The sequence below is a fragment of the Caenorhabditis briggsae genome (genome assembly GCF_000004555.2).
Source record: "Caenorhabditis briggsae complete genome, chrV, whole genome shotgun sequence".
In the NCBI taxonomy this organism is placed as follows: domain Eukaryota; kingdom Metazoa; phylum Nematoda; class Chromadorea; order Rhabditida; family Rhabditidae; genus Caenorhabditis; species Caenorhabditis briggsae.
In genome coordinates, this window is record NC_013488.2 from 14,632,137 (window position 1) to 14,657,177 (window position 25,041).

General features: G+C 39.3%; 10 protein-coding genes across 10 annotated transcripts; 3 read left to right on the top strand and 7 right to left on the bottom strand.

The window, feature by feature from the left end:
- Positions 1-1,338: 1,338 nt before the first annotated feature.
- CBG04605 lies at positions 1,339-1,823 on the bottom strand (the record flags this gene model as incomplete). The annotated part of the gene is made up of 2 exons (XM_002637770.2): positions 1,339-1,635; positions 1,689-1,823. The coding sequence occupies 2 exons, from the start codon at positions 1,821-1,823 to the stop codon at positions 1,339-1,341; spliced, it is 432 nt and encodes a 143-aa protein (XP_002637816.2).
- A 332-nt stretch (positions 1,824-2,155) lies between these two features.
- CBG04606 lies at positions 2,156-2,637 on the top strand (the record flags this gene model as incomplete). Its single annotated transcript, XM_002637771.1, has 2 exons — positions 2,156-2,272; positions 2,326-2,637. The coding sequence occupies 2 exons, from the start codon at positions 2,156-2,158 to the stop codon at positions 2,635-2,637; spliced, it is 429 nt and encodes a 142-aa protein (XP_002637817.1).
- An 872-nt stretch (positions 2,638-3,509) lies between these two features.
- Positions 3,510-4,028, bottom strand: CBG04607 (the record flags this gene model as incomplete). The annotated part of the gene is made up of 2 exons (XM_002637772.1): positions 3,510-3,833; positions 3,891-4,028. 2 exons carry the CDS (start codon positions 4,026-4,028, stop codon positions 3,510-3,512), a joined length of 462 nt encoding a protein of 153 aa, XP_002637818.1.
- Positions 4,029-4,372: 344 nt separating this feature from the next.
- Positions 4,373-4,861, top strand: CBG04608 (the record flags this gene model as incomplete). The annotated part of the gene is made up of 2 exons (XM_002637773.1): positions 4,373-4,492; positions 4,550-4,861. 2 exons carry the CDS (start codon positions 4,373-4,375, stop codon positions 4,859-4,861), a joined length of 432 nt encoding a protein of 143 aa, XP_002637819.1.
- Positions 4,862-5,595: 734 nt separating this feature from the next.
- On the bottom strand, positions 5,596-7,487 carry CBG04609 (the record flags this gene model as incomplete). Its single annotated transcript, XM_045238122.1, has 4 exons — positions 5,596-6,170; positions 6,213-6,434; positions 6,931-7,044; positions 7,280-7,487. 4 exons carry the CDS (start codon positions 7,485-7,487, stop codon positions 5,596-5,598), a joined length of 1,119 nt encoding a protein of 372 aa, XP_045092721.1.
- Positions 7,488-8,233: 746 nt separating this feature from the next.
- Positions 8,234-11,336, bottom strand: CBG04610 (the record flags this gene model as incomplete). The annotated part of the gene is made up of 6 exons (XM_045238123.1): positions 8,234-9,502; positions 9,555-10,146; positions 10,193-10,338; positions 10,385-10,668; positions 10,695-10,700; positions 10,721-11,336. 6 exons carry the CDS (start codon positions 11,334-11,336, stop codon positions 8,234-8,236), a joined length of 2,913 nt encoding a protein of 970 aa, XP_045092722.1.
- A 218-nt stretch (positions 11,337-11,554) lies between these two features.
- Positions 11,555-13,020, bottom strand: Cbr-tag-114 (the record flags this gene model as incomplete). Its single annotated transcript, XM_002637776.1, has 5 exons — positions 11,555-11,736; positions 11,779-12,047; positions 12,173-12,681; positions 12,726-12,884; positions 12,934-13,020. 5 exons carry the CDS (start codon positions 13,018-13,020, stop codon positions 11,555-11,557), a joined length of 1,206 nt encoding a protein of 401 aa, XP_002637822.1.
- Positions 13,021-13,480: 460 nt separating this feature from the next.
- Cbr-dlat-1 lies at positions 13,481-15,160 on the top strand (the record flags this gene model as incomplete). Its single annotated transcript, XM_002637777.1, has 4 exons — positions 13,481-13,688; positions 13,739-14,471; positions 14,526-14,978; positions 15,031-15,160. 4 exons carry the CDS (start codon positions 13,481-13,483, stop codon positions 15,158-15,160), a joined length of 1,524 nt encoding a protein of 507 aa, XP_002637823.1.
- Positions 15,161-15,575: 415 nt separating this feature from the next.
- CBG04613 lies at positions 15,576-16,767 on the bottom strand (the record flags this gene model as incomplete). The annotated part of the gene is made up of 5 exons (XM_002637778.2): positions 15,576-15,700; positions 15,754-15,910; positions 16,080-16,116; positions 16,163-16,238; positions 16,743-16,767. The coding sequence occupies 5 exons, from the start codon at positions 16,765-16,767 to the stop codon at positions 15,576-15,578; spliced, it is 420 nt and encodes a 139-aa protein (XP_002637824.2).
- Positions 16,768-17,177: 410 nt separating this feature from the next.
- CBG04614 lies at positions 17,178-19,040 on the bottom strand (the record flags this gene model as incomplete). The annotated part of the gene is made up of 4 exons (XM_002637779.2): positions 17,178-17,376; positions 18,501-18,596; positions 18,641-18,785; positions 18,836-19,040. 4 exons carry the CDS (start codon positions 19,038-19,040, stop codon positions 17,178-17,180), a joined length of 645 nt encoding a protein of 214 aa, XP_002637825.2.
- Between the last annotated feature and the right edge of the window lie 6,001 nt (positions 19,041-25,041).

Below are 25,041 nucleotides of genomic sequence, written 5' to 3' on the forward strand. Positions count from 1 at the left end.
CTCGACAAAAACCCTCTTTCCCGAAAACGCTCCTCTTTCGGATTTCTCTCGCGTCTCTTCATCTTCCCCTTTCTCTCTTCCCGAGACTCCGCCCACAATGCACGCAAAACATAGTGGACGGCGGAACCCGGGAGATGTCGATACACTCGCCACCCATACCCCCACAGCCCGGCGACTCATAAACTTACCTGGCTGGGGGTATTCCGTGATCATGAAGACGGAATCCCCATGGCGAGGCCTATCCATTGCACTTTAGGATGGGCTGACCTGTGTGGCAGTCTCGAGTTGAGATTCGCCAACAGCTCAATTTTTGCGTAACGGGGCTGCGTTCGCGCGGCCCTGGAAAGTCTAAAAATCATCCGATAGCACAGCTGTCGTCGCGTCGTATTTGAATTCTGATGAAGACCTAGTAATACTGTCGAATCAAAAACTGGGACCTGGAAAATTTCGCGGGCGGCTTCCGTACCGATTTACGGGGTCTCGCCCAAAAATCACAACAGTAGTACATGAAGTTTATTTCTGTGAATTTAGGGGGATTTTCTGGACCAAATTCTGATTTCTTGGTATGTAAGTGATCACTAGCATCTCTAGAATCTGTTTTTCGGTGAAAAACCGAACTTAATTGCGGAAGTAGCTCGAACGAGGTAAAAGCCTGAAATGTTACGATTTTGCCGCACTTTTTCGTAGATCAAAAAAGCGATGGTTTTCAAACTCTCAGGTCCCCACTTGGGTTCAAGCGAGGGGGTCAGAAAGCGCGCCCCAGTAAATTTTTCAAAAATTCTCAATTCGCTGCCGAACTTCGTTGGCTGAGTACCACAGTTTTAAACGATGAGCGAGAATACGCGCGTTGCAACCCGTTGATTTTTAAGAAATAGATCATGATCTAGTTCAAACCCGCGTTCATTTTGAAATTATTAAATTTCTTCTGGCCTACAAGTTTGCTGGGGCGCTTTTTCTGACCCCCTAGCTTGAACCCAAGTGGGTCCCAGCTTTTTTTTAAATCGACAATATCCCATTTGATGTAAACTTTGAGCACTTTTTTTTTCAACTTTTCAGTTTTCTTCGGGATTTTTGAATACATTTCACACCCTTTGGAAAAAATATCACTTTGAACCATAATGATAGTTTTCAGAATTGGTAAACATCTTCAAGGTTCAAAGCAGTTTTCATTGTAGAGAATAAATTTTTGATGCCACACCAACTGCAGTCGCTGCTTGCTCATCCGAAAAACTTCATTTGATTTTTATGTCGCAAACATATTACATTGTACACAGAGATCTGGTTAAATTTAATATATATTGAGTATCAAAATCAAAGTAAACAGGTCAGGTTTACAAGTCAATGTTTTTCAACGAAGCTAATTGGAATAGCACGAGAACTGTTGGCAGAGCCTTTTGGGGCTTCGATTTGAAGCTTTCCGTCGTTGGAAATCGCAGATCTGAGAGCAGTCAAATCAACGTCCTCTGGCATCAGGAACATCTTCGAGAAGCATCTTTTCGAATATCCATGCTCAGATTTCATCTCTTGACATCCTTCGATTTTAAGCTCTCTTCCATCCAATTGAATCTTCATATCTTCTGGTCTGAAATGAGATACATCCAATTGGACAGCATATTTTGAGTCGTCGTTGATGACCTGAAATGAGGAACTTGAATGAAACTTACTATTAGTAATAGTCTTCCACTCACCTCTCCAACAGTATCAGAAAAATTGAAAGAGCTGTGATCTGCATCTCTCCAATAAGGGAGAACAGATCTTCGGGAAAAATCATCAAAAAAGTGATCAGAAGAGCGAGATCTTCCGTAAGGGGTACGATAAACCATCATTGTCGTGAAAGTTTCAGAAAGTTTTTGGCTTCATCGGAATCTCCGAATCCTTTTATACTATTGCTCAGAAAAACATGAAAACAACATCAACATCTGTCTTCAGACGATTCCAGAAGACATCACGGTGGCCATGGTGTTTTCAAAGCAGAGAAAAATGCATAAAAATAGAGCATTGTCTGCGTCTCTCAGCAGGTCAAACTCTCTCGCTTACCCGTTGTTGTGTGCTCCATTTGGTCGACGAGCTCTGAACATGGAAAGTTCGCGAAAACAATAAACAAGTATATAAGAGCTCCTATCAGTCAATTTCTTTCTCGCGCGAGAAGTGAAAAATGTCTCTTTACCCGTTTTTCGATCCTAAACATCTTTCATATATGGGAGAATATATGAGGGATTATATGCCAGTTGCTACTAACTACGATCCACCAACTTCATCTTTGAATGCTGATGTGAGTACAGAACCTAAACTTTTTCAAATATAGATTTTTCTTCTGATTTTCAGATCGTCAACACTGATGAAAAATTCTCAGTGAACCTGAACGTCTCCCAATTTAAGCCAGACGAATTGAAAATCAATTTGGACGGAAGAAAACTGTCAATTCAAGGGGAACAAGATGTTGTCACAGATCATGGAAAATCTGCGAAATCCTTCTCTCGTGTCATCGTACTTCCAGAAGACGTTGACGTCGCTTCTGTAGCCTCCAGTCTATCGGACGATGGGAAATTGTCCATTGAAGCTCCGAAATTGATTCCAGTTCCTGGAAGATCCATTCCAATTCGAAAGATGCCAGCAATTGACCAGCAGAAGTATTAACACACTTTTTGAGAATCTTGAGATAATTTATTTGGAGTCCCCTTTTTTCTGATCATCAATTAGCTGAAAATTTCTTTGTCCACCACTACTTATCTACTGTAAAATTGAATAAAATTGAATAAAGTGTACATACTCAATTTGTGCCTTTTTTTTGAAAAACGAAATTTATGTTGAAACGATGATAAGAAACTCCTAATACTCGTCATATTTGGCAATATTATTTGCATTTCCCTCTTCTCCACAGACTCCGCCCACTTTGCACGCAAAACATAGTGGACGGCGGAACCCGGGAGATGTCGGTACACTCGCCACCCCTACCCCCACAGCCCGACGACTCATAAACTTACCTGGCTGGGGGTATTCCGTGATCATGAAGACGGAATCCCCATGGCGAGGCCTATCCATTGCACTTTAGGATGGGCTGACCTGTGTGGCAGTCTCGAGTTGAGATTCGCCAACAGCTCAATTTTTGCGTAACGGGGCTGCGTTCGCGCGGCCCTGGAAAGTCTAAAAATCTTCCGATAGCACAGTTGTCGTTGCGTCGTATTTGAATTCTGATGAAGACCTAGTAATACTGTCGAATCAAAAACTGGGACCTGGAAAATTTCGCGGGCGGCTTCCGTGCCGATTTACGGGGCCTCGCCCAAAAATCACTACAGAAGTACATGAAGTTTATTTCTGTGAATTTAGGGGGGTTTTCTGGACCAAATTCTGATTTCTTGGTATGTAATTATTTCTAGAAGAGCTCTTCTGAATAAGAATCATGAATTCCATGTATTTTCTGTCATCTTCAAAAAATTTCGACGAATTCTAAAGCTCGCAGTTTATTAGAGACAGAACTTGCATAACTTCACATTAAAAAATTTCATTATCTAGACAAATTGAAATATACATGAAAAAAAATCAATGTTTAGCAACAAAATTAATGGGATAGAACGAGAAGTATTTGTCTTCTTTGGAGCCTCGATTTGAAGTTTTCCCTCATTTGAAATGGCAGATTTAACGGAACTCAAATCAGCATCCTCTGGAAGTAGAATCATCTTTGAGAAGGATCTTTTTGTGAATCCATGATCCGATTTTGTTTCCTGAGATCCTTCGATTTTCAATTCTCTTCCATCCAATTGGATTTTGAGGTCTTCTGGTTTGAAATGGGACACATCGACTTGAACGGAGAACGTGTTGTCGTTGTTCACTATCTGAAATTTGGGAAATTCGAATTTCTTATAAATTGAATTCCATAGAAATTAAATTACCTCTCCAATAGTATCCGAAAAACTGAATGAATTATGATCAGCATCTCTCCAATACGGTAATTGAACAGATCCATTCATTTCATCCAAGAAATGATCAAGAACAGAAGAATCAAAGAATGGAGAACGGAGAAGAAGCATTTTTAAATTGAATACTCACTTGATGAAAGTGTGATGATTTCATCTGAATTCTCTTTTATTTTATACCCAACTGACTATCCATTCAAGAACATTCTAGAAGCTTCGAGAAGGAAGGAGGGCGCGCCGATGTTCCACCGAAGAGAGACGCAGACGGAAAAACACCTGCGTCTCTTTTCTGTTCACACTCTCTCCTTCGTGAAGAGAGGGTGGGTGTTTCGACGGGAATGCATTGGAAGGTTGTAGAAGATTCTATAATAAAATGAGAATATGTATAAATACTCGATGGAATTCAGAAGAAACATCATTCACTCAATTTGTGAAAGCTCTTTAAAAACTATTTCAAAATGTCTGTCTACCATTATTATCGTCCAACTCAACGCTCTCTTTTCAATGAGTTAATGGGAGATTTCGGAAGAATGGACCGTCATCTGGTTCCTTTTTGTCAAGGAAGAACGTCGTCTGAGGTAAGTTTCCAGAATATTCTGAATCCTTCTTCAAGTTCAAATTCTTTTGATTTTCAGATCGTAAACACGGATGAAAAGTTTGCTGTGAATTTGAATGTTTCTCAATTCAAACCAGAAGATTTGAAGATCAATTTGGATGGAAGAACTCTGACAATTCAAGGAGAACAAGAAGTTAAAAAGGAGGCTGGATACTCGAAAAAGTCATTCTCTCGTGTCATCCTTCTTCCAGAAGACGTTGACGTCGCCGCAGTTGCTTCGAATCTTTCTGAAGACGGAAAACTTTCGATTGAGGCTCCGAAGAAGGAAGCAATTCAAGGAAGATCGATTCCAATTCAGAAACAGGAGGCTATTCAGCAGAATTCTTCTTAATGATTGTTGATGATTCTTTTTTATTTTTGAACATTACTTGTATTTCTGATCTTTTAATTGTTTTCAGACAGTTTTGTAATAATAAAGTTATCATAAATCAGAATTCTTGTTTTTACAGTTAATATTCTACACAAAAACTGACATTGTCAACTAAACCGGCAAAATTTTCCTGATAAAACGCTTCTTTTCTGGCTTTCTCTCGCGTCTCTTCATCTTCCCCCTGTCCCTCTTGTCGCGAGGCTCCGCCCACTTTGCACGCTAAACATAGTGGACGGCGGAACCCGGGAGATGTCGGTACACTCGCCACCCCTACCCCCACAGCCCGGCGACTCATAAACTTACCTGGCTGGGGGCATTCCGTGATCATGAAGACGGAATCCCCATGGCGAGGCCTATCCATTGCACTTTAGGATGGGCTGACCTGTGTGGCAGTCTCGAGTTGAGATTCGCCAACAGCTCAATTTTTGCGTAACGGGGCTGCGTTCGCGCGGCCCTGGAAAGTACCAAATTCTTCTAGAAGAGCTTCTCTTCTGAATTTCCATCATGATTAATATACATTCTCTGACGTCTTTGAATAAGTTCAGCGAATTCAAATCTTGCAAATTTGAGACCAACTTCGCAGTGTGGTTTAGAAAGCATGCAACAAGCTCTTTGTATCTAAAAAGTCAAATTCGTTTGAAGCATTTATTAATGACCAAATTAACAGAATACAATATTTATCAGTTTTCATGTGTTCAAATCATATTCCATGTCAAATGCCATCCTCTGTACTGATAACTTCCATCTGACACAAACTTCAATAAAACTACACTTGAAGTGCTCAACCAGGACCACGGAGCTACAGAATTTCCAGATAGTCGCACCACTTTAGAAGATTGATTGGAACTGTCGAAAATGTCCAAATAATCGAAAGTCTCTTGAGTAAAAAAATCGTCAATGGTCACATTGATTCGTCCTCCCTCAACTACTTGAATGTAGTACAGTTGCTTATCAAATGTGTCATAATCTTCTGGATAATTTGGAGATGTCAGTTCTCCATAGTTTGTTGTATTTGAAATTATTGGTGGTTGAATTCGTTCAACATTCCACGTTGCATGAAATCCGATATCAGTGAAAACGTAGTTGGTACGGAATCCCACTAGAAGAAAACTTGAATTCGATTGATAAGTGTAATCCGTGATATTTCCAGATAATCCAACTATTCTATCCGGATACAAAGTACTATTCTTCTCATAAATTTCAATGAAGTCATAATTCTTTTCAGTCTGGATCTGTGGAAAATAGATATTTACACGGAATCCTTGGGGTGCTAAAAATATAATTTTGTACTTGAATCTAATTGAAAACCTACCATAAATGTAATAGAGGCACATTAACTTGTTATAGTATTGATTTGGGTACTGTGGCGATTGAATTGATCCAAATGTTCCGTTTTGTATTCCACCGTTGCAAAGATCAGGAACGATTTTACAAAAGGCATACTGTTGCTGATAGCATTGGGTCGTTTGGAGTCCAAAGTTTGAAGAAACTCCTTTGAATGTTACACAATCTCCATTTGCTGGGTTGGGCTCGCCTGGAATTTCTCGAATTTTCAGATTTTTAAAGGGGTCTAGAAATTTTTATTAATTTTAATGTTTTTATTAAAACTTTTATTATATAATTTAAATTTTTTTTTTAATTAGGTTTTTTTCCCAATATTAATTTTAAAAAATCCGTTGAAAAAGAGAATTTCGCTCCAAAACGAGCGAATAAGGACGAGCCTTTGAATTCCCGCGCAGTGAGAAACCTAGGTCACCGCGGCAGCCCGCCATTTTTTCAGTGGCATTTTTCGCAGATTTTTTCCGCTTTCTGTTGGTCAATGTTTTCAACGGCGTCCAACACCGTGGCCTAGGTTTCTCACTGCGCGGGAATTCAAATCCTCATCCCTATTCGCCACCTTCTTAGCACAATTATTACTTTCAACGACATTTTTTTTGAATTTTTCCGCAATATTACGAAAATGCACACTTTTTAAACATTTTAAGATAACAAAATTTTTGGTCGGAGTCCCCTTTAAAGAAAAAAATCACCTTGCGCCCACTGCTCAGAAATGAAAACGGAATGATCTAAATTATAAAAAATTCCAGTGGTTGTGTTTCGTTTTGAAGCGACCCATGGTTGAACAAGAAGATGAGAAGTGAGATCTGGGAAATGTTTGAATCAGAGATACTGTAAAACCTGTAGTAGAAGGACCCCCTAACTTTGAGTCAATTTATCTCGGTTCTTGTCATAGATATGGAAAAAGATTCTAGCTGATAAATTGTTTATCATAATATCAGAAACATTTTATTAGTTGACCACTTTTTGATATCTTGCGTAGGAATTGAGATAATTGAGCTCAAACTTGAGTGGGGGCTTCTATTACTTCACGATACTCACTCGCAATTCCAGCTCGTTCTCCTTGAATCAACGACACCAACTTCCCGCCAGTGCTCTCGCAATACCTCACGGCACCATTGAAATCATAAAAATCATCTGATAAATGATAACAAATCGCAGTGTTCGCATAGAATTTGTATCGATAGGGACACTCGTTGTCCGGAGAAATGGCGGAGAACAATAGCAGGAAAAGAATAAGAAAAATCATTGAGTTCAATAAATTTTGAAACATATTTTCCCTTTTTATAGGAACAAAGAATAGGCTCTTATCAAAAACGGAAAAAGACTATGAGGTTAACGTTCGTAGAATAAACCATAACAGGAAAAGTTCTGAAATTCCAAAAAAATCGGAAAATTGACTGATTGCAGTTATAAAATCACTGTGAAAAGTCAACAAAAAACGATTAATGACCCAAAAATGCAAAATCAAAAAGAAAAAAAAGTAAAAAGGGTTCGAACTAGCAACATCATGATCTTCAGATTCGAAAACAAGCCTGCGCACCACTCTGCCATCGGACAACATTAACGAATCCTTTACGAAGGCGGATAAGTAGTGGAGGGTTTGTGAGAGGGCCGTGGAGGAGAGGGAGCTGGTATTACAGAAAAATGAAATTTGAAAATTTTGGTTAAAACATTTTTGAGTCCCCAAATCGCCCAAAATAATTCTAAACTTATTTTTTTGAAAATGAAAACTGGTAAAGGCTTAAAATAGCTGAAATTCTAGACTACTTCTTAAGTTGCCAATCGTCCTGGGCAGCCACTGACACCCTTTTTTTTCCTAAAAAATAGTTTTTCATGAAACGATGGATATTATTTATTGGGAAAAAAAGAACTTTTTCAGATTTCATAACAAGAAACTATAAAGATGAACGATAAAAGATGAAAACAAAATGGTAAAAAACAACAAGAACACAACAAATAAAGAAAAACAATAGAATAGATAACAATGTCAGATTAATGTCTTCTGAACTTTTTGGCTCCTCCGCCTCTTTTGAATCCGCCTCCTCCTCGCTTGACTCCTCGTTTTCCACCCTTCTTCTTCTTTCCCTTCTTATCATCATCCTCTTCCAGGTCTTCCAACATTTCAGCGAATCTGTCTCCAGCGGTTTCATAATCGTTCGCACCAATCTCCTCATCACTGGATCCATCATCATCGCCGAAGATGTTCGCAGAGCTCTTTCCGCCAAAACCTCCTTCGTCATCATCCTCGTCGTCGTCTTCCTCTTCTCCATCATATTCTTCTACACCATCCACATCTTCATCGTCATCCATCTCCACGTCATCATCATCATCTTCTTCCATTCCTCCATCCTCTTCTTCATTCAGATCATTCAAATCAATATCATCATCCTCATCCATATCCACATCATCCTCTTCGTCAGCCTTCTTCTTGTTCCTCTTGCTCTTCTCGGCTCCAAACTCTTTGCTATAATCGATGTCAAACTCTTCGTTCAGCTCTCCAGGCTCGAATCTCTCCAACAACTGATCGAACTCCTCGGAATTCACAGATTCCGCATACTCCCACTCGTCTTCTCCAGACTCCTTCTTCACCTTCTTCTCCTTATTGAGACTAGAAGTGTAACGATGAAGGAATCTTTCGTCAGCTGGAATCTCTTCACGACGCTTTTGAGTGTATTCCTGAAACAGAAAAAAATTAATTGGGGCTTGTCTGAATAGAAAACATACATTCGAGCCAACAGCCAACTTTCTAACTCCCCATGGATCGTGTGCTTTCTTTCTGACAATTCTGCTTCCTGTCGTCTTGGTAACATCTTTTGGATTACGGAAAGCGAATCGATCGAGGAATGCCATGAGAGTAAAGTCATTGAGCGCCTCTCCACCATAGTTAATTTCTCTTCCCTCCATGAGAGCTTTAGCGAACACTCCAACAGATGGATGGTAATGGTTTGAAAGGAGAAGAAGTTCACTGTCAGCCACATGGGCAGCGTCAACGAATAGTGGATTACGAGCGACAGAATCGTATGGGGATTTGGCTCCGCGAGCACCCAGGTTTCGATGAACCCAACCGCCAGTTGAAGACGCTCCAAGTTGACCTGCTTTAATCTTTTTCTTGTCCTCTTCCTCAATAACAATATCATCAGTTGGCGCCTCTTCTTTCTTCACTCCATTCCTCTCAATTGCATTTCCCTCGGCATCCAAATCCACGTAGTGCTCCTCATCATCATCGTCGTTTTGCATCTGTTCGACGACACGAGCAGCTGGCTGAAAATAAAAAGTTATATTCTGAATATAATTTAAACTATGAAAATCTTACATCGATATCTTTTGTAAGCACCACTAGTTTTTCAGTGGGTCCTCTTAACTTTTGAAGGCGAGAAATGAGAATGAGAATACTGGCAGCGAAATCCGGTTGGGAGTTTACAGCTACTTGAAGGAGTCGTTTCACGAAAGCGCGGATTCTCTGTGCCGACGAGTCCTCTTTCAATGTATCGAACATGAGTTTGAGAAGCTGAGCATAGGCGCCAGCTGGACAATTGTCAAGCAACTTGCGATAGAGAGCGTTGTAGAAACGATCCGACACGTAGTCGTTCATTTTATGAAACTGGAACAACAGCTTTAGTGCTGGAATTGCAGTTCTATAGTTAGAATTGTGAGCCAGGAAATAGACATCTTTGACGTCTTCGAGAAGTTTCTCAGCTTCTTTGGCAAATGGGAATGCGCGATTCGCTCCAGCGAGAATGATGGGGAGAAGGCGGTTGTCAGTGATTTTCTTTCCGACGATCGTCTTGAAAAGAGCCAGATAAATGGACATCAGACGACAACAGAGATCAGAGTCTTTTTTCGAGAACTTCATTTGAGAAAGGAATGTCATGGAGTAGAGATGAGCGCGTTCGTTGACGTTCTTTCTGAAATTTTAGAATTGTTTTTGAATTATTGTAGTTTCAGCTATACCTGAATGCTAATCTCTCAATTTCCTCAACCATAACAAGTCTCATAGCTGGATGCTTCCTAGCGATACCTTCTAGAAGCGTCGTAACGAATGCTCCGATTTTGTAGTTTGGATGACCGAACGCATTGACAAGCGACGAAAGAATCAACTGAAATTTATAGATAAAATTAAAACGACGGCTAGAATCCTTTTACATTCTCAGATTCCGGTCTACCCATTAAGCAATTCGCCAACGTCTTCAACGATCTTTTGATAACCTCTTCTAGCGGTCTTTTGATGATTTCAATGAGAGTTTCGATGAATTGTTGATACAGAATTTTGAGTTCATGCTCGAAAGCCCACATCAAAAGAATTTTACGGCGAGAACGGTTGTTTCCAGACGAGAGTTCGGTTAGCTCTTTCAGTGCACGCTTCGAGAATGGAATCAGCTTCCGGTTTTCTGGGAGACAGTGATTGATGAAGACGTCTTCGAGAATTGCTGAAAAATTAGATGTTTTAGCTTGCTTTTCCCTCTAATAGAGGATTCTTACGAATGATGTCGACCACATCTCTGGTTCCTTGTTTTTTACAAGAAGCGATGAGTTTCTCAACGTATTCCAACGAGTGAACAGGTGATTTGTGCATTTGAAGTTGCATTGCGGTTCTCTTATCAGCAGCTGTTCCTTTAGAAATCACCGAATAAAGCCATGATGCTTCCGATCCGTTCTCTTGTTTGTCTTTGGTTTGAAGAAGAGCTGAATCTTGCGCCAACGCGTCTTTTCCCTCTTCAAGAAGCTTCTGAATGTCTGTGGCACTCATCTTCTCGGTTTTCTCATCATGAACATGGTCGATTTGGTAGCTGTACCATTTTGAACCTTCTTGATGCTTTACGAGGAGACCATCTTGTCCCAGAATCTTTTTCAACTGACGTTTCGGGTTCGAGGCTTCTGTTGGTTTTGGAGGCGGGGCAGAGAATCCATTGGTTTTTCCATTTTGATGTTTCTTCTTTTTTGGATCGACAGCTCCACTTTCGAATTGAGCCATGACTTTTTCAGCACTAGCGAGATCAGCAGCTTTTTGTTTCACTTTTTCTGATTTTCCCATCTTTTGTTTTTCCATTGGCTTCTTTTTAGCAGCCAACTTCATCGGATGTTTTTTCAGCTTCATCTGTAAGACATATTAATTAGAATGAATATTCAAGAGATAAAAAACAGAAATAAATAATTCAGTCTGATAACTGCTTCAACTGAATAATAATTTCAGTCTAAAACATATATATTTTTATACAAAACATTCGGGCGAAAACAGATATTCAATGGGGAGACTCGTAGACATATAAAAGCGAGATAACTGAGAGATGAAGTAATAAATTAAGCAGAGAGGTATCAATGAGAAGTGAAGAATTCCTTGGCAAACTGTTCGGAGGCGACAGTTATATTGAATACTGGATTAATCTCGCAAAGCATATTGACATCCCCTCCGAGTATTTTTCCATCTCGAGCCATGGAATATTTTTGAGCAATTGAGAGACCGCCGAGGACGTAGCAAGTGTGGTAGAGGTCGACAGCTGAAAAATTGAAATAGTGGTAGCTTTTCTGGGGGATATTACGCTTGTCTGGTTTGTCTTTAAAGCCTCCATGAAGTGATTGACATCCGACTAGAATGTACTCTTCAAGCATTTTAGCCTCAAAAAGACCTTTTTCCAAAGATCGCCCTTCTCGTTCCATCTCTCCATCTAACAAGGGAAAAATGGCGCCTTGCCAAAAACTGTAACATCCATCCACAAGCTTATTCGTCCTTCCCTGGAAACCCCCTTCGTATTTCATTTGACGGCGAGTGGCCCAGCGAAGAAGACTGTCGACGTCGACAAGACGGAATCTGAAAAATATATAATAGATCAGCAAGATCATTGATTTCATATTACTTCAAGAACTTGGAACAACAGGTACATGTGATATACACGTGCTGATGTCATTCGCTTTTTTTAAAGATAACATTCTGACCTGTTCAACAAAACCAACGATGCAACAGCGCAGTATGTGTATCCTCCATGCGCCTCTGTGTGAGGTTCCCCGCCAAAGCCTCCTTCGTAAGTCTGGCAGCTGATGATCCATTCAGCGACGCCTTCTGAGATTTCCGCGATAGGCAGACCCACAATTTCACACGTGGCAAGAGCGCAGTAGGCGCTTCTCATATCGACCTCTCCTCCTTCGTGCATAGCGAAACCTCCGCTTGCATCTTTGCTTTTTTTCAAAAAATTGTGTAGCGTTTCTCGGTTGATCGATTTGAGAGCTTCTTCTGTCTGAAGTGAAGCTAGGCACATGACTGTGGCGTATGTTGGAGCCAAATGAGCCAACTGGCCTGGTCCGCCACCATATCCACCGTCTGGGTGTTCACAGGCTTTCAAAAATGTTATAATGTTGTCCACGGTTTCTTTTGGAATTTCTGCATCCAAGATTTTGAGCGCATTCACAGACCAATAGCACATCCACGAGCGACTAGCGTCCAATGTCTCAAATTATTGCAAAAGTGAGAAAATGCGTTTCTTCAACTTACTGAGTAGCTTGGCGGGCAGTTCTTGAGGTATCTGAGCAAATAGGCAGTATGTCGCTGGCGCAGAACAGTCAACTGAGAGGCATCCTCGTCCCCAGTGGCTTCAAACGGTTCCAATACTAACGAATTGTAATTTTCGAATAGCATTGCTTCAATCCGTTTCTGAAATTATTCTGTTTGTAATTAAGGTTGAATTCGAAATTAGGTAAACCTGTTCTGTGCTTGAGAAAGTGAAATTCCCGTCGTCATTGCATTCGAACTTGTCATTGAATGAGCGGAATGGAACTGGAGTTGTCATTTTCGCTAAATTAGGTTTTATTTATTGAGAGAATTGCAATAGAAAACGCTTTGCAATCAGGGAACAGCGGAAAAAATAAATATTCCAAATTGCTAAACAACGCGCGGGCGTCATGAGCGGAGTGTCGTTGTTTCCGTCTGATTTTTTCTTTTTCTTCTGTTGTTGCGAACGTTCTTTCTCATCAAAAATCGTAGTGATTGCAAACTTTTTTTTGCTTTATCAGTTTTGATAGTGTGCCTAATCAGTAAATTGCACCAGAAACTCGAAGAAAATCATTCGAGTAGGCTGAAATGTTTCCATTTTTCGGGTAAACTCAATTTTTTTTCAAATAGGTGATTGTTGCCCGCAGTTATTTTTTTCAAATGGTACATGATTTTTAAAGACTTTTCTCGTCGTATCTCATTTTTTTCTCATTGATTCTCATCAATTGCGATTCCAAAATTTAACGAATTTTAAGGTAATGTCGAAGTTCCCGGTGCCGTTGAGAACGATTGGTGGGCTCCGTCCATCGGCCACCGCCGCCATTTCAGCGGCCAATATCGGTTTCACACAATCGAGCCGCGCCTTGAACACCTCTACGAAGAGCTCCGCTCTCGTTGGACAAGTTGCTCGCCAATACCCAAATGCGGCCGCTTTCAGCATTAAGCAGGTTCGCCTTTACAGCAGCAGTGAGTTACCTAAAATTTTATTCACCGAAACGAACAAAACGCATTTTCAGACAACCTGCCAAAGCACAACCGAGTAGCTCTCCCAGCGCTGTCGCCAACTATGGAACTCGGAACTGTTGTCAGTTGGCAAAAGAAAGAAGGAGATCAGCTCAGCGAGGGAGATTTGCTCTGCGAAATTGAAACCGACAAGGCCACTATGGGATTCGAAACTCCAGAAGAGGGATATTTGGCCAAGATTTTGATTCAAGAAGGATCGAAAGACGTTCCAATTGGAAAACTTCTCTGTATCATTGTTGAAAATGAAGCCGATGTCGCTGCTTTCAAAGACTTCAAGGATGATGGAGCTGCCGCCGGAGGAGATTCATCCGCTAAGAAAGAATCTGCTCCTGAACCACCAAAGCAATCCTCCCCACCAGCTGCTTCTTCTCCACCAACTCCAATGTACCAGGCTCCATCTATCCCAAAGTCTGCTCCAATTCCACCACCATCATCCGGAAGAGTTTCCGCTTCTCCATTCGCAAAGAAACTTGCCGCTGAGCAAGGACTCGACTTGAGCGGTGTTTCTGGAAGTGGACCAGGAGGAAGAATTCTTGCTTCCGACCTTTCGCAAGCTCCAGCTAAAGGAGCTACATCAACGACAAGCCAGGCGTCTTCTGGCCAAGATTACACTGATGTTCCATTGTCAAATATGAGAAAGACTATTGCTAAGAGACTCACTGAGAGCAAGTCGACGATTCCACATTATTATCTTACTAGTGAAATTCAATTGGATACTCTTCTTCAGTAAGTTTTAAGTTTTCATAATTTTCGAGCCGTATCTGACAAGTCGGTTTGCAGAGTTCGTGAGAAACTCAACGGTCTTCTCGCGAAGGGAACATCTGGACATGCTACCAAAATTTCCATCAACGACTTCATCATCAAGGCATCTGCTCTTGCCTGCCGACGTGTTCCAGAAGCCAACAGCTACTGGATGGACTCCTTCATCCGTGAGAACCATCACGTCGACGTCTCAGTGGCCGTCAGCACTGCAGCCGGTTTGATCACTCCAATCGTCTTCAATGCTCACGCCAAGGGACTCGCCACTATTGCCTCCGAAGTTACCGAGTTGGCACAGAGAGCTCGTGAAGGAAAGTTGCAGCCACACGAATTCCAAGGAGGTACTTTCACTGTCTCCAACCTCGGAATGTTCGGATCGGTCTCTGACTTCACTGCTATTATCAACCCACCACAATCATGCATTTTGGCCATTGGAGGAGCTTCCGACAAACTGATTCCAGATGAAGCTGAAGGGTTAGTCAACTAAAAACGATCCTTTTTTCTTTTCATATGTTCTCTGTTTTAGATACAAGAAGATCAAGACCATGAAGGTGACACTGTCATGCGATCACCGAACTGTCGACGGAGCTGTTGGAGCCGTCTGGCTTCGTCACTTCAAGGAGTTCCTCGAGAAGCCACACACCATGCTTCTCTAAGTAGTGTTTTCCGGTTCTTCAGTCCATCTCACCCAGTTTCCTATAACAATTTTGACCCGTTTCTCGAAGAAAGAAAAAGAAGAAAAATGTTAATTTTACTCCGTAAAGTCTCGAAGTGATAGCGTATAAATAGGTCATAATTTTATAATTTTCTCTCCCCGTTCAAGCCATTTGCTCTCTCTTTTTTTTTTGTCTCTCTCACCGTCATGGCAATTTTCTTTCTCCCCGTTTAATTAATTTCTCTATTCATTTTCCGGTAGTGTATGTAAGTGAAAAACATTTTTTATTAGTTTGAAAAAATTCTTTTATTTTCTTTTGTCTGTCATACAGAAACTCGTAATAGGGAAAGCCTAGCGGTTGATAAAGTGAGCAAGATTAGAGACCCTAGAGAGCAATATGCTCCGAAATTAAGCATTTAGTGACGACGGCACAATCCACATGTTCTCGCACAGAACGCCGTTAGATACTGCTGATGAGATGGAGCCGTACAGAATTGACGCCATTGAGAACACCTTCCTTGTGGATCGCGATCAACGCATTCTGAAAGAAGCGGGTTTATAAGGAGAACTAAAATATAGTCTATCTAGACTTACGTCCACCACCTCCAAATGATTGCTGTGGTTGCTGGAATACATTCTGTCTATTCGCAGAGAAGCTGTTGCTTTGTCCACGTCTCCTGGAGATGAAGACGTTCTGCCGGTTGTTGAATACAGATTGTGGCTGTTGAGCAATGATTCGTTGGCGTGGTCGCTGAAGAAAAGGGAACCTAGATATGAAGTTTGGCACCAAGCCAATTTGGACGCGTCGCGTGTCGCCGTAGCGGTCGCTAACTGACTACGCTTTCAGACGCTCAAATTTTCAAAAAAAAAAAAAACTGGCACACAGCCAAATTTTGCAACAAGAAAGTGATAAACAATACCGCTGGAATTGGCCGGAAAGTCTGTTGGAACGCCGGTCTGAAATATAGAGATCATAAATACCGAATCGATTCGAAAAACGAACTGTTGAGTGAATGGAGCAGGTGTTACTGGTGGAGTCGTCACTTGAGCATCTCCAGAATTTGCACGTTGGAAGCCATCTGAATGAGCAAAACTAGAAAAACTATGAACCAAAAAGGGCAACAAATCTACCAAGAACTTATTCTCTCACTGAAACTAATGCACACATTCTAATGAAGAACAAAAGATCTTCAACTGAAAATTCTCTATAACTCGTGTTCCATTCGGTCGGGAAATTGATCCGACCGCCGACTCTGGGATGTTCGGAATGGCGTTCTCGGAATGTCGAAAACTTCGATTTTCGGAATTTCGGAACTTTCCTTTTTTGAATTCCATAATTTTCGGAATTTTCCGCTTTTTAAAATTTTTAGATGTCCGGAATTTTTCAATTTTTACCACTTCGGAATTTTGGGAATTCCGTTCCGAACATTCCTGCGCCGACCGAATTTACGCAAAAAATTCAACAAGTAAATGCAAAAATTCGAACGGTTTGGTCGGTCGGCGGTCGCTCATGTTCGACCGACCGAAATGAAATCCTCTAAATCCTACATTCTTACACATACGTCTATGCATGATTTCCATACCTGCCACTGGAATAATTCTCGACATATGTGGTGTCGTGGAGGAGACTGGCTGTGGTGGCTGAACATTTGCAAAACGGTTAAAGTGTTCTTCGTAAAACAAATAAAAAGTGCAAAGCTAGAATATTGCTGAAAGTGTGTGTGGCTCTGAAAAGAGAGAAAACCGTGCAGAGGAAAACAACTCTTGACCTGTTGCTGAGCCGACTGGAACTGGGGTTGTTGTGGAAGAGATTGTTCGAGGGCTTGGGCTCCCTGAATTTTTTATAATTTTTGAATAAGTTTTTTAGATTTTGTATCATTGAAAGCAGTGTGAGAGCGAACCAAGCAACTATTCTATTTTTTAGTGAACCAACAAATTAAAAAATCAAAAAAAATATGTGAAAGAAGGTGAGATCTAAATCAACAAAATAAATATGAATCGGTACATAAAAAGTGCAGTTAGTTGAATGGGCGCCTACGCACAATCGAATCGAATACACGGAACGTCTCCATTTTGAACTGTTTGACTTGTGGTGGAACTGATGGAGCTGGTGCCTGGTAGTTGGGGAAACCATCACGATTCAGACGGCAAGGTGGAAGTGGACGGGAACGGACTGACTTGACCCAGAATTGAGTTTGATGTTTGACAACGGTAGCGCTGGAAATGAGAAAAGTCATTTAAAGTTTAGGTATAGATACATATTCCAAAAGAGATCGAGGTGTTCAGACTCAACATCATAGCGCAACTGCTCTAATAGTAACCCATCCCATACGTACCCTTTGAACTTAATTATCTCGGTTCCTATAAGAGAAATCAAAAAGTGTTAAACTGATAAAATATTTATCATAATGCCACCAATATTTTATCAGTTTACAGATTTTTCCTATCTTTTTCAGGAACTGAGATAATTGAGCTCAAAGCGCACGTATGGGTTGGGCTTCGATTACAGAACCCGAATAATCGGTCCGGTAGTGTTTATGCATCTGGTTCGAAATTCGGTTAGCGAAAATAGTTAAATTGTATATAATTTTGTAGATTGTAAATCTCGTTGAGCTCTACATTTGAATTTTCAGAGAAATTGGAAATTTCAAGCTTGAACCGAGTTATGCGCCGGGCAAATAGCCGGTGCTGTTTGGCCCGCCGAGCGTCCGTCTTTCACACACCGCCGACTTTGAGCACATATCTTGATTCCTGTGAAAGATATCAAGAAGTTGTCAACTGATAAAATTTTTATGATTATATTACCGATGTTTTATGAGTGGACAGGTTTGTGATATCTCATATAGGAACCGAGATAATTGAGCTCAAAGTGTATGTATATGGTACGGTATTTAATTGATGAAGGGATGGCAAGTTTTCATTCATGATACATCTCATCTATAAATTTGGTTCACAATTATCACAATTTCTGTGAAATATACCAGAAAGTTATCAATGAAAAAAAAAATTATTTGACACATTCTATGAACTACAGTAAAACTTGTAATTCGCTTTGAAAATCATTCCCCCACACTGTCAAGTTTGAGCTCAATTATCTCGGTACCTGTGCAAGATGTCAAAAATCTTTTAATTGATAAAATATTGGTGATATTATGATATACATTTTGCGAGTTGACCACTTTTAGACCTTTTATAGGAAATGAGAAAAATGATATCAAAGCTGCCGGTTTGGGTGGTTCTCTATTAGAGTGCCAACAGTAATTTGAATCCCAACGCTCATAATTTCTGTGGAAACTATCAAAGTAATTTACGAAAAAATAAAGATATTCTAAAAAACTCACACAAACTGAACTGTGTCCACCTCATCATCCACCTTCCACCACATCTTAATGTGCTTCTTCTTCTCGTCGTGAGAATGAGTAGCAGACACTTGATACCTAAACAAATCTTCCCAATTCGTTTCCTAAATTCAAAAACTAACCTGAAGCATTGCTGCTGCCATGACCCGTTATCATCGAGTCTCACAAGTTGTCCAAATCGTTCTCCGAGTTGATCGTTGTTCCATTTGAAAGGCTGAATCACAAATCCTTTGAACCAAATTGATTCGTTGTGTCCTTGAAGGGTTACTGTAGAAGTATTAATTTGAAAAACTCAAACAATTCACAAAAAAGCTTACACCCTATAGGTTGATTCCTCCAATAACACTTCTGATCCACTGCGATCTCATATGGAGGTGTTGATAATTGAAGACCTCCCTGATGTTCGACTGCTTCCAATGGATTCATACTCTCGAAAGCAGCATGTACACACGGAGCACCATCCGGCCAAGCATATACTGTCGAAACCAGAGAGACGAGAAGAACGAAAAGGGACTCAAGCATTGAGAAAGAATCTGAGAAATGAGATTCAAGAATTCAGAATTCAAATCGAAGGAGAGAAGAAACTCGATAGAGACGGAAGATATGAATGGCATTGGAACGGAAAATTAAGGGAGAAGGTAGTGGAAAGAAGATGTTGGCATGTTTCGAATTCCAAATGATTTTTGAGGTCTTCAAAAAACTCATTTCTTTGATTGAGATTGTTGGTTCAAGCATGCGGAAATAAAAATTGTAGAATTTGCGAGAAACGGGTTAGAAGTAGGAGATGAAACAAATTAATAATTCGAGTAATTTGAATGAAAGGTCATAACTAGAAATTCAGAGTTTACAGCCAGAGTTTAGAAATGACAATAGGCAAAGATGCTATCGTAAACACTCTAATAGAATGCCTCTCAAACCATTATCTTTGATCCCATATATCTCATTTCCTGTAACAGATATCAAAAAGAGGTCAACGTAAAAAATTTTTATCATAACTATAAATATTTTATCATTTGTCAAATTTATAATATTTTTTACGGGAACCGGGATAAATTGACTCAAAGTTGGCGTTGTGTTCCTCTATTAGAAGCACAACCAAACCGCCAACTTTTAGCTCATATATCTCATTTTCTGTGAAAGATATCGAGAAGTAGTCAACTGATAAAATGTTGGTGATATTATGATAAACATTTATGTGACATATTATGTGACAACTTTTTGATATCTTTCACGGAAATCGAGATAATTGAGCTCAAAGTTTTGATGTATAAAACTCGGACGCGCTGAGGGGGGCTACCCGAGCCAACCACTTGCATAGCGCATAACGCGGTTCAAGCCTGAAATTTATGAATGATTCAATAATTAAAATGTAGAACTCAACAAAATCTACAAAATGGTTTGCAAATTGCTTATATTCGCTAGCCGAGTTTCGAACGAGAGGCTGCGAAACTACCCGAACCGATATTTCTGGATCTGCTATGAAACGGCCTCTGGATGAAAAATGGCCTGTCCGCTAAAACTGAATTTGATATCGTTTTTGTAGATTTCTTTTAGTTCTATAATTTTTTTCTCGCGTTGTATCAAAATTCCGAAAGTGAACTGAGGTATGGCTTGACCAGTGGTTGGCCCGGGTCGGCACAACCATACTTGTCGAACTCGAGCTGTCAACTTTGATCCAATTCATCTTGGTTGCTTTTAAAGATGTCAATAAATTGTCCACTAACCAATTACTTTTGATATTATGATAAACATTTTACTAGTTGACAACTTTTTGATATCTCTTCCAAGAAAAGAAATATACAGGCTCAAACTTGAAAGTTGGGTCGTTCTACTAGAGTGCTGACGGTATTGGTTTAATTACAGTAATCCGTGAAAACGAGAGATTTGAAAAAAAAGAATTTTGATCCTAACCTGATTAAGAAAAGAAAAAGAAGCTTAAGCCAAAGGTCACAAAAAATTCGAGTGTCATGAGTAGAAATTAACACAAGTTCAAGGTCTCTTCTCTCCACCTTCTTCTCACAAGACATAATGAACTTTGAAGCTTTGTAGTACTAGGTTACAGCACAAAAAGCGTGTAAACTGAAATGACGAAAAATACGAAAAACGAGGAGAAGGCGTTTAGATTGAAATCATCACTTCTTCCTCTTCTTCTTTTCCGTTGTCTTGTCCGTTACTACACCGCCATTCTTCTGCCCTTTCTACCCCTAAAAATGGCCAGATGGCATTCAGAAGAGAATGGTAGTAAACGGTCGTGTCTATTATTCTAGAAGCATGTTGGTAGCTAAAACTTAGTGAGGAAAGAAAAACAGATGGGCATCTAAAGATGGGAATCTCTGAAAAAACACGTGGCAGATAGATTTCACATTTTACAGAATGGAAAGTATCCGGAACTAAAAATGTAGTAGTTAACCTTGCGCAAAATAGTAATGATACGACTCTTCTCACTTCGAGAAACGGGGAAGTCATTTTTTAATTGAAAAAAAGAAAAAGATGAAGAAGACACAGTTTGTGTGTAACAGTAACAGAGAAGAACGTAGTACGGCGTTACATTCCACTTAACTGAACTTTTTTCTTGAAGGAACCGATCATGAAGAAAATGAGAAGAAGAAGAAGTTTTTCAAGTGGGGGTGAAACAACATACAAACATTCTTGAGAAGATGGTTTTTTGGTTGAAACAAACACGTCCAATAAAAATGTAGGCGTTTAGGAGTAGAGAAGAAAAAGAAGACGTGGGTGGGATGGCAGGAGAAAATGAAGGGTGATTGGGAACGGGATGGGAAAGGATAAGTTAATACAAACTGTTTGGCGTTTGGTTGGATTTGAAAGAAACAAGGAAAAAATGAGATACCATACGAAACCTTGGTTTTCGGCGCGATTTAACCTATTTACTTCACTGTTCTTCAAAGGTCACGTCAATTTATATTTAATTTTTAAACTTTTCATAAAATTTTTTACTCATGTAACGTAATAAATTATTAAATCAATCAATATTAGGTCACGGTCCCTCCATCTATCCACGTTTCAAAAATTCCACGTACTGAAAAGAAATCAGTTCTCTGTGAAATCCGCCCCTTTAAAATTTATTGCTGGATAATTTTCACAGGCACTTTCTCACTGGTAATAAGCTCTTTGCATAACGCTGCTTGTTGTTGTTTCTTTTGCTTTTTTCTGTCGATTGGTTCTATGCGAAAAAGTACTAAAAGGCCCTAAGGGTCGCCATGTTCGGGTTCATGGCTAGGTGTTTTATCACTGAACGTCCCCGAGTAGCAAGGATTTTATCAAAGATTAAAAATATTGAGACAACAATGAAAACGGTATGCAATGTGGCTTCTTATCGGGGAAAAGGAGCTTTTGAAAATTAAACGACAATGGTCTCCGAAAAGAGGGGTTTTTCGGGTGACTTTTTGTTGTTTTTTTTGTTAGGAGGTGGGGGACCCCTCCCTCCACCCTCTATGGGTTTTAGAAGGTGATACCATTGGAAAATAAACCTTGTTTCCCTTTCATGTACTGAGCCTCTACGTGGCGAAAGGGATCAACAGACTTTCTAGTTTGGCTAATCAGTACACTTTTTGAAACTTGTTACTTTTCATAATATTTATGTTTAGTTTAAAATAAAAATATTTTTCAGTTTATTTTGATACTTTTCAGGTAGTCTGGAGGTCGTCTGTCAGGTTTCCAACCACTTTGAACATTTTGAAGGATGTTTAACAGACCTAGATTGAAAACTTTTCATTCACAGAACTTTTCGAAAATTCCTAGTTTTTGTTACCTATTAATTTTAACTTTAACCCAATTTATTTCGGTTCCTGTAACAGATATCCAAAGTTGGTCAACTGGTAAAACCTCTATCAAAAGATCATTAAAATTTTATCAGCTGACTTGCAATAATTTTTACAGGAAATGAGATAAATTAGCTCAAAGCTGACAAGTCGCTTGCCATCTGAACTACGCGGTTTTTAGGTTTTTAGCTGGTGTTTCCTGAACTCAAAGAGAATATACGGTATTTAGAAGCGCCAATTTATCTCGATTCCTGTAAACGGTATCAAAACTTTGTCAATTGATGAAATATTGATGATATTATAATAAAGAATTTACCAGTTTACAACTTTTTGATATCTGTTACAGAAAATGAGATACCGTAAAACCTCTAATAGAACGACACCCTGATCGTCCACTTTGAGCCTATATATCTCATTTTCTGTGAAAGATATCTGTGAAGGTTTTACGGTATCTCATTTTCTGTAACAGATATCAAAAAGTTGTAAACTGAAAAAAGGAAAAAAAGGAAACAGAATTTCGAAATTCTGTAATTTCTCAGAAATCCAAAAACATCCCGAAATTTGCGAGTTTCGAAATTCGGGATCTCGAAATCTTAGACAATTTGAAATTTGAAACTCAAAAACTTTTAGGTTCTCTAACTAAGGATCTATCTAAAATTCGTCTCCAAGTTGCAATTCATGAACTATATCATCAGAAAACACATTCAAGTTTCATTTTGAATAAATAGAAAATTGCATTTTCCAAGTTTCAAATTTGAAATCAACTGAAAGTTATCTTTTGACCCATTTTTCTAGAAGTTCTTTGCTGTTTCGCAAAAACAGAAAACACATTCAGAATGGAAATTCCCTGGGCTTTCTAATGATATAGGTCATGAAGTGTAACTTGGAGACGCTCAGATTTATCCCTAGTAAAGTAAACATTGCAATTCATAGGACACGGCGAATAATATTGGAAACCGAGTTTTTCTGATTTTTTTCTGATTTATTGGCGCTTTTCTCGATACAGAGGAAAATCAGCTTTTTTGGCATTAAAAAATTCTGGGTCTAAAATTTTTTTTTCAAAATAGGTAGAAATTGTAGAGAATTTGAAAACAAATCAAATGATCTGAAAAACGTCTGATTTGGCCCAAAAAAAAGCCCTGATAGACTTTCTAAAAAATCAACTGAATTTTGTCATTTTTGAAGGTTTTTGAAAGTTTTCAAAAAATCTGTCGAACCATTCTTAATGAAAATAGGTAGGATTTGTCCAGAATTTTACGAGAAATTTGCTGATATTAAAATCAACCCATAAAATTTAGAATTGAGACCCCTGATAGGATTTGAAGCAGTCGGATTACTGTAGATTTGAGGGAAAATTATTATTTTTGTTCAAAATTTGCTGCATTTTTATTTGGCGTGCTATTATTGGCGTGGCATTTTTGGCTTGGATCGACGTGGAATGACCTAGAAGAGGAAAATTTGAGGGGAAAAGTGATGCCTAGAGTCTCAAATCCATCCATATGTCGGTTCACGAACAAATTAATTTCTTTTGAACTTTTTGAATTTTGCTCTTTTCTCGATGCACGAGAAAAGCGCCAGCAATCGCCGTTCCACGTTTTTCACAAATTGTTTGGTGTGTAGAATAAATATTGGCATTTGACGCCAATATTGGAAAACTGGCGATCATCGCCAATGTAAAAAGAAAACAGGCGATGAATGCAAATAACGTGAAAAAAACTGATAAAAATGGGTATATCTGATAAAAACGGGTATATCTTCAAACATATGGATCTTGGAAGTACAAAAATTGATAGAAATATAATTTTATGTTTGATTCGAAGCTACTGAAATTTTCAAAGCGAAAATTTTCAAAGCGAAAATTTTCAAAGCGATTCCTCAAGTTATTGTATTATTATGATTGTCCAAAGATATTGGCAAATGATAACTCAGCTCAAAGTAGATCTAATAATTTAAAACTTCGCCAGATTACTGATAAATTATTGGAATTTCTTACACCAAGTTTGAGGCCAGTACAACGCTGTGCTCAAATGTTATGCTAGTACAAACTTTAGTCAGGGTAATTATGCGGCACTCTGTAAGCTTTAATATTTTGAGAAAATTCAAAATTTACCTGCTTTGCTGAAACAAAGAAAAATGTCTTAAATATATTTATTCCTCAAAAAAACATAAAAATTTATATCATTAAAATAATTTAAAATTTAAAATTCGAAATTCCCAAAAATCTATACCTAACAAAATGACAGTACAAAAATGATAGTACAAAAGATTTCGATTCGAACGAAATTTGTCATCCATTGCATGAAATAAGAAGATATCGGCTAAGGTTTTTATTGCATTACTTTCAATTTCTCATCTTCCTTTTTTGCGTTTTGTCTCTTCAGAGACAATGGGTTTTCGTCATTTCTTCAAGGTTACCAGTTAACAAGGAATGTATGTACTAATCTCTCTTTGAGGAACAGGATCAAATTGGTTTTTTGGAGGTTACCAGCAACTTTTTTTAACTTAAAAATGTATCTTTAAAGGTGGGGGGACATGAAAAAAAATAATGTTCTCGAAATTCCGTTCAAATATGCCCCTCGAGAAGTTGAACTTGTGAGGGCGATGATTGAGGGCGCAGCGCCGCTACCGACTGAGCCACGCGGGCAAAGAGAAAGCGCACCCTCGTTTGCATACATAAAGGCGAGGACGACAGCTGTACGCAGGGTGACATTTAGCGTTGTACACCGTGACGGTAGAATGCATAC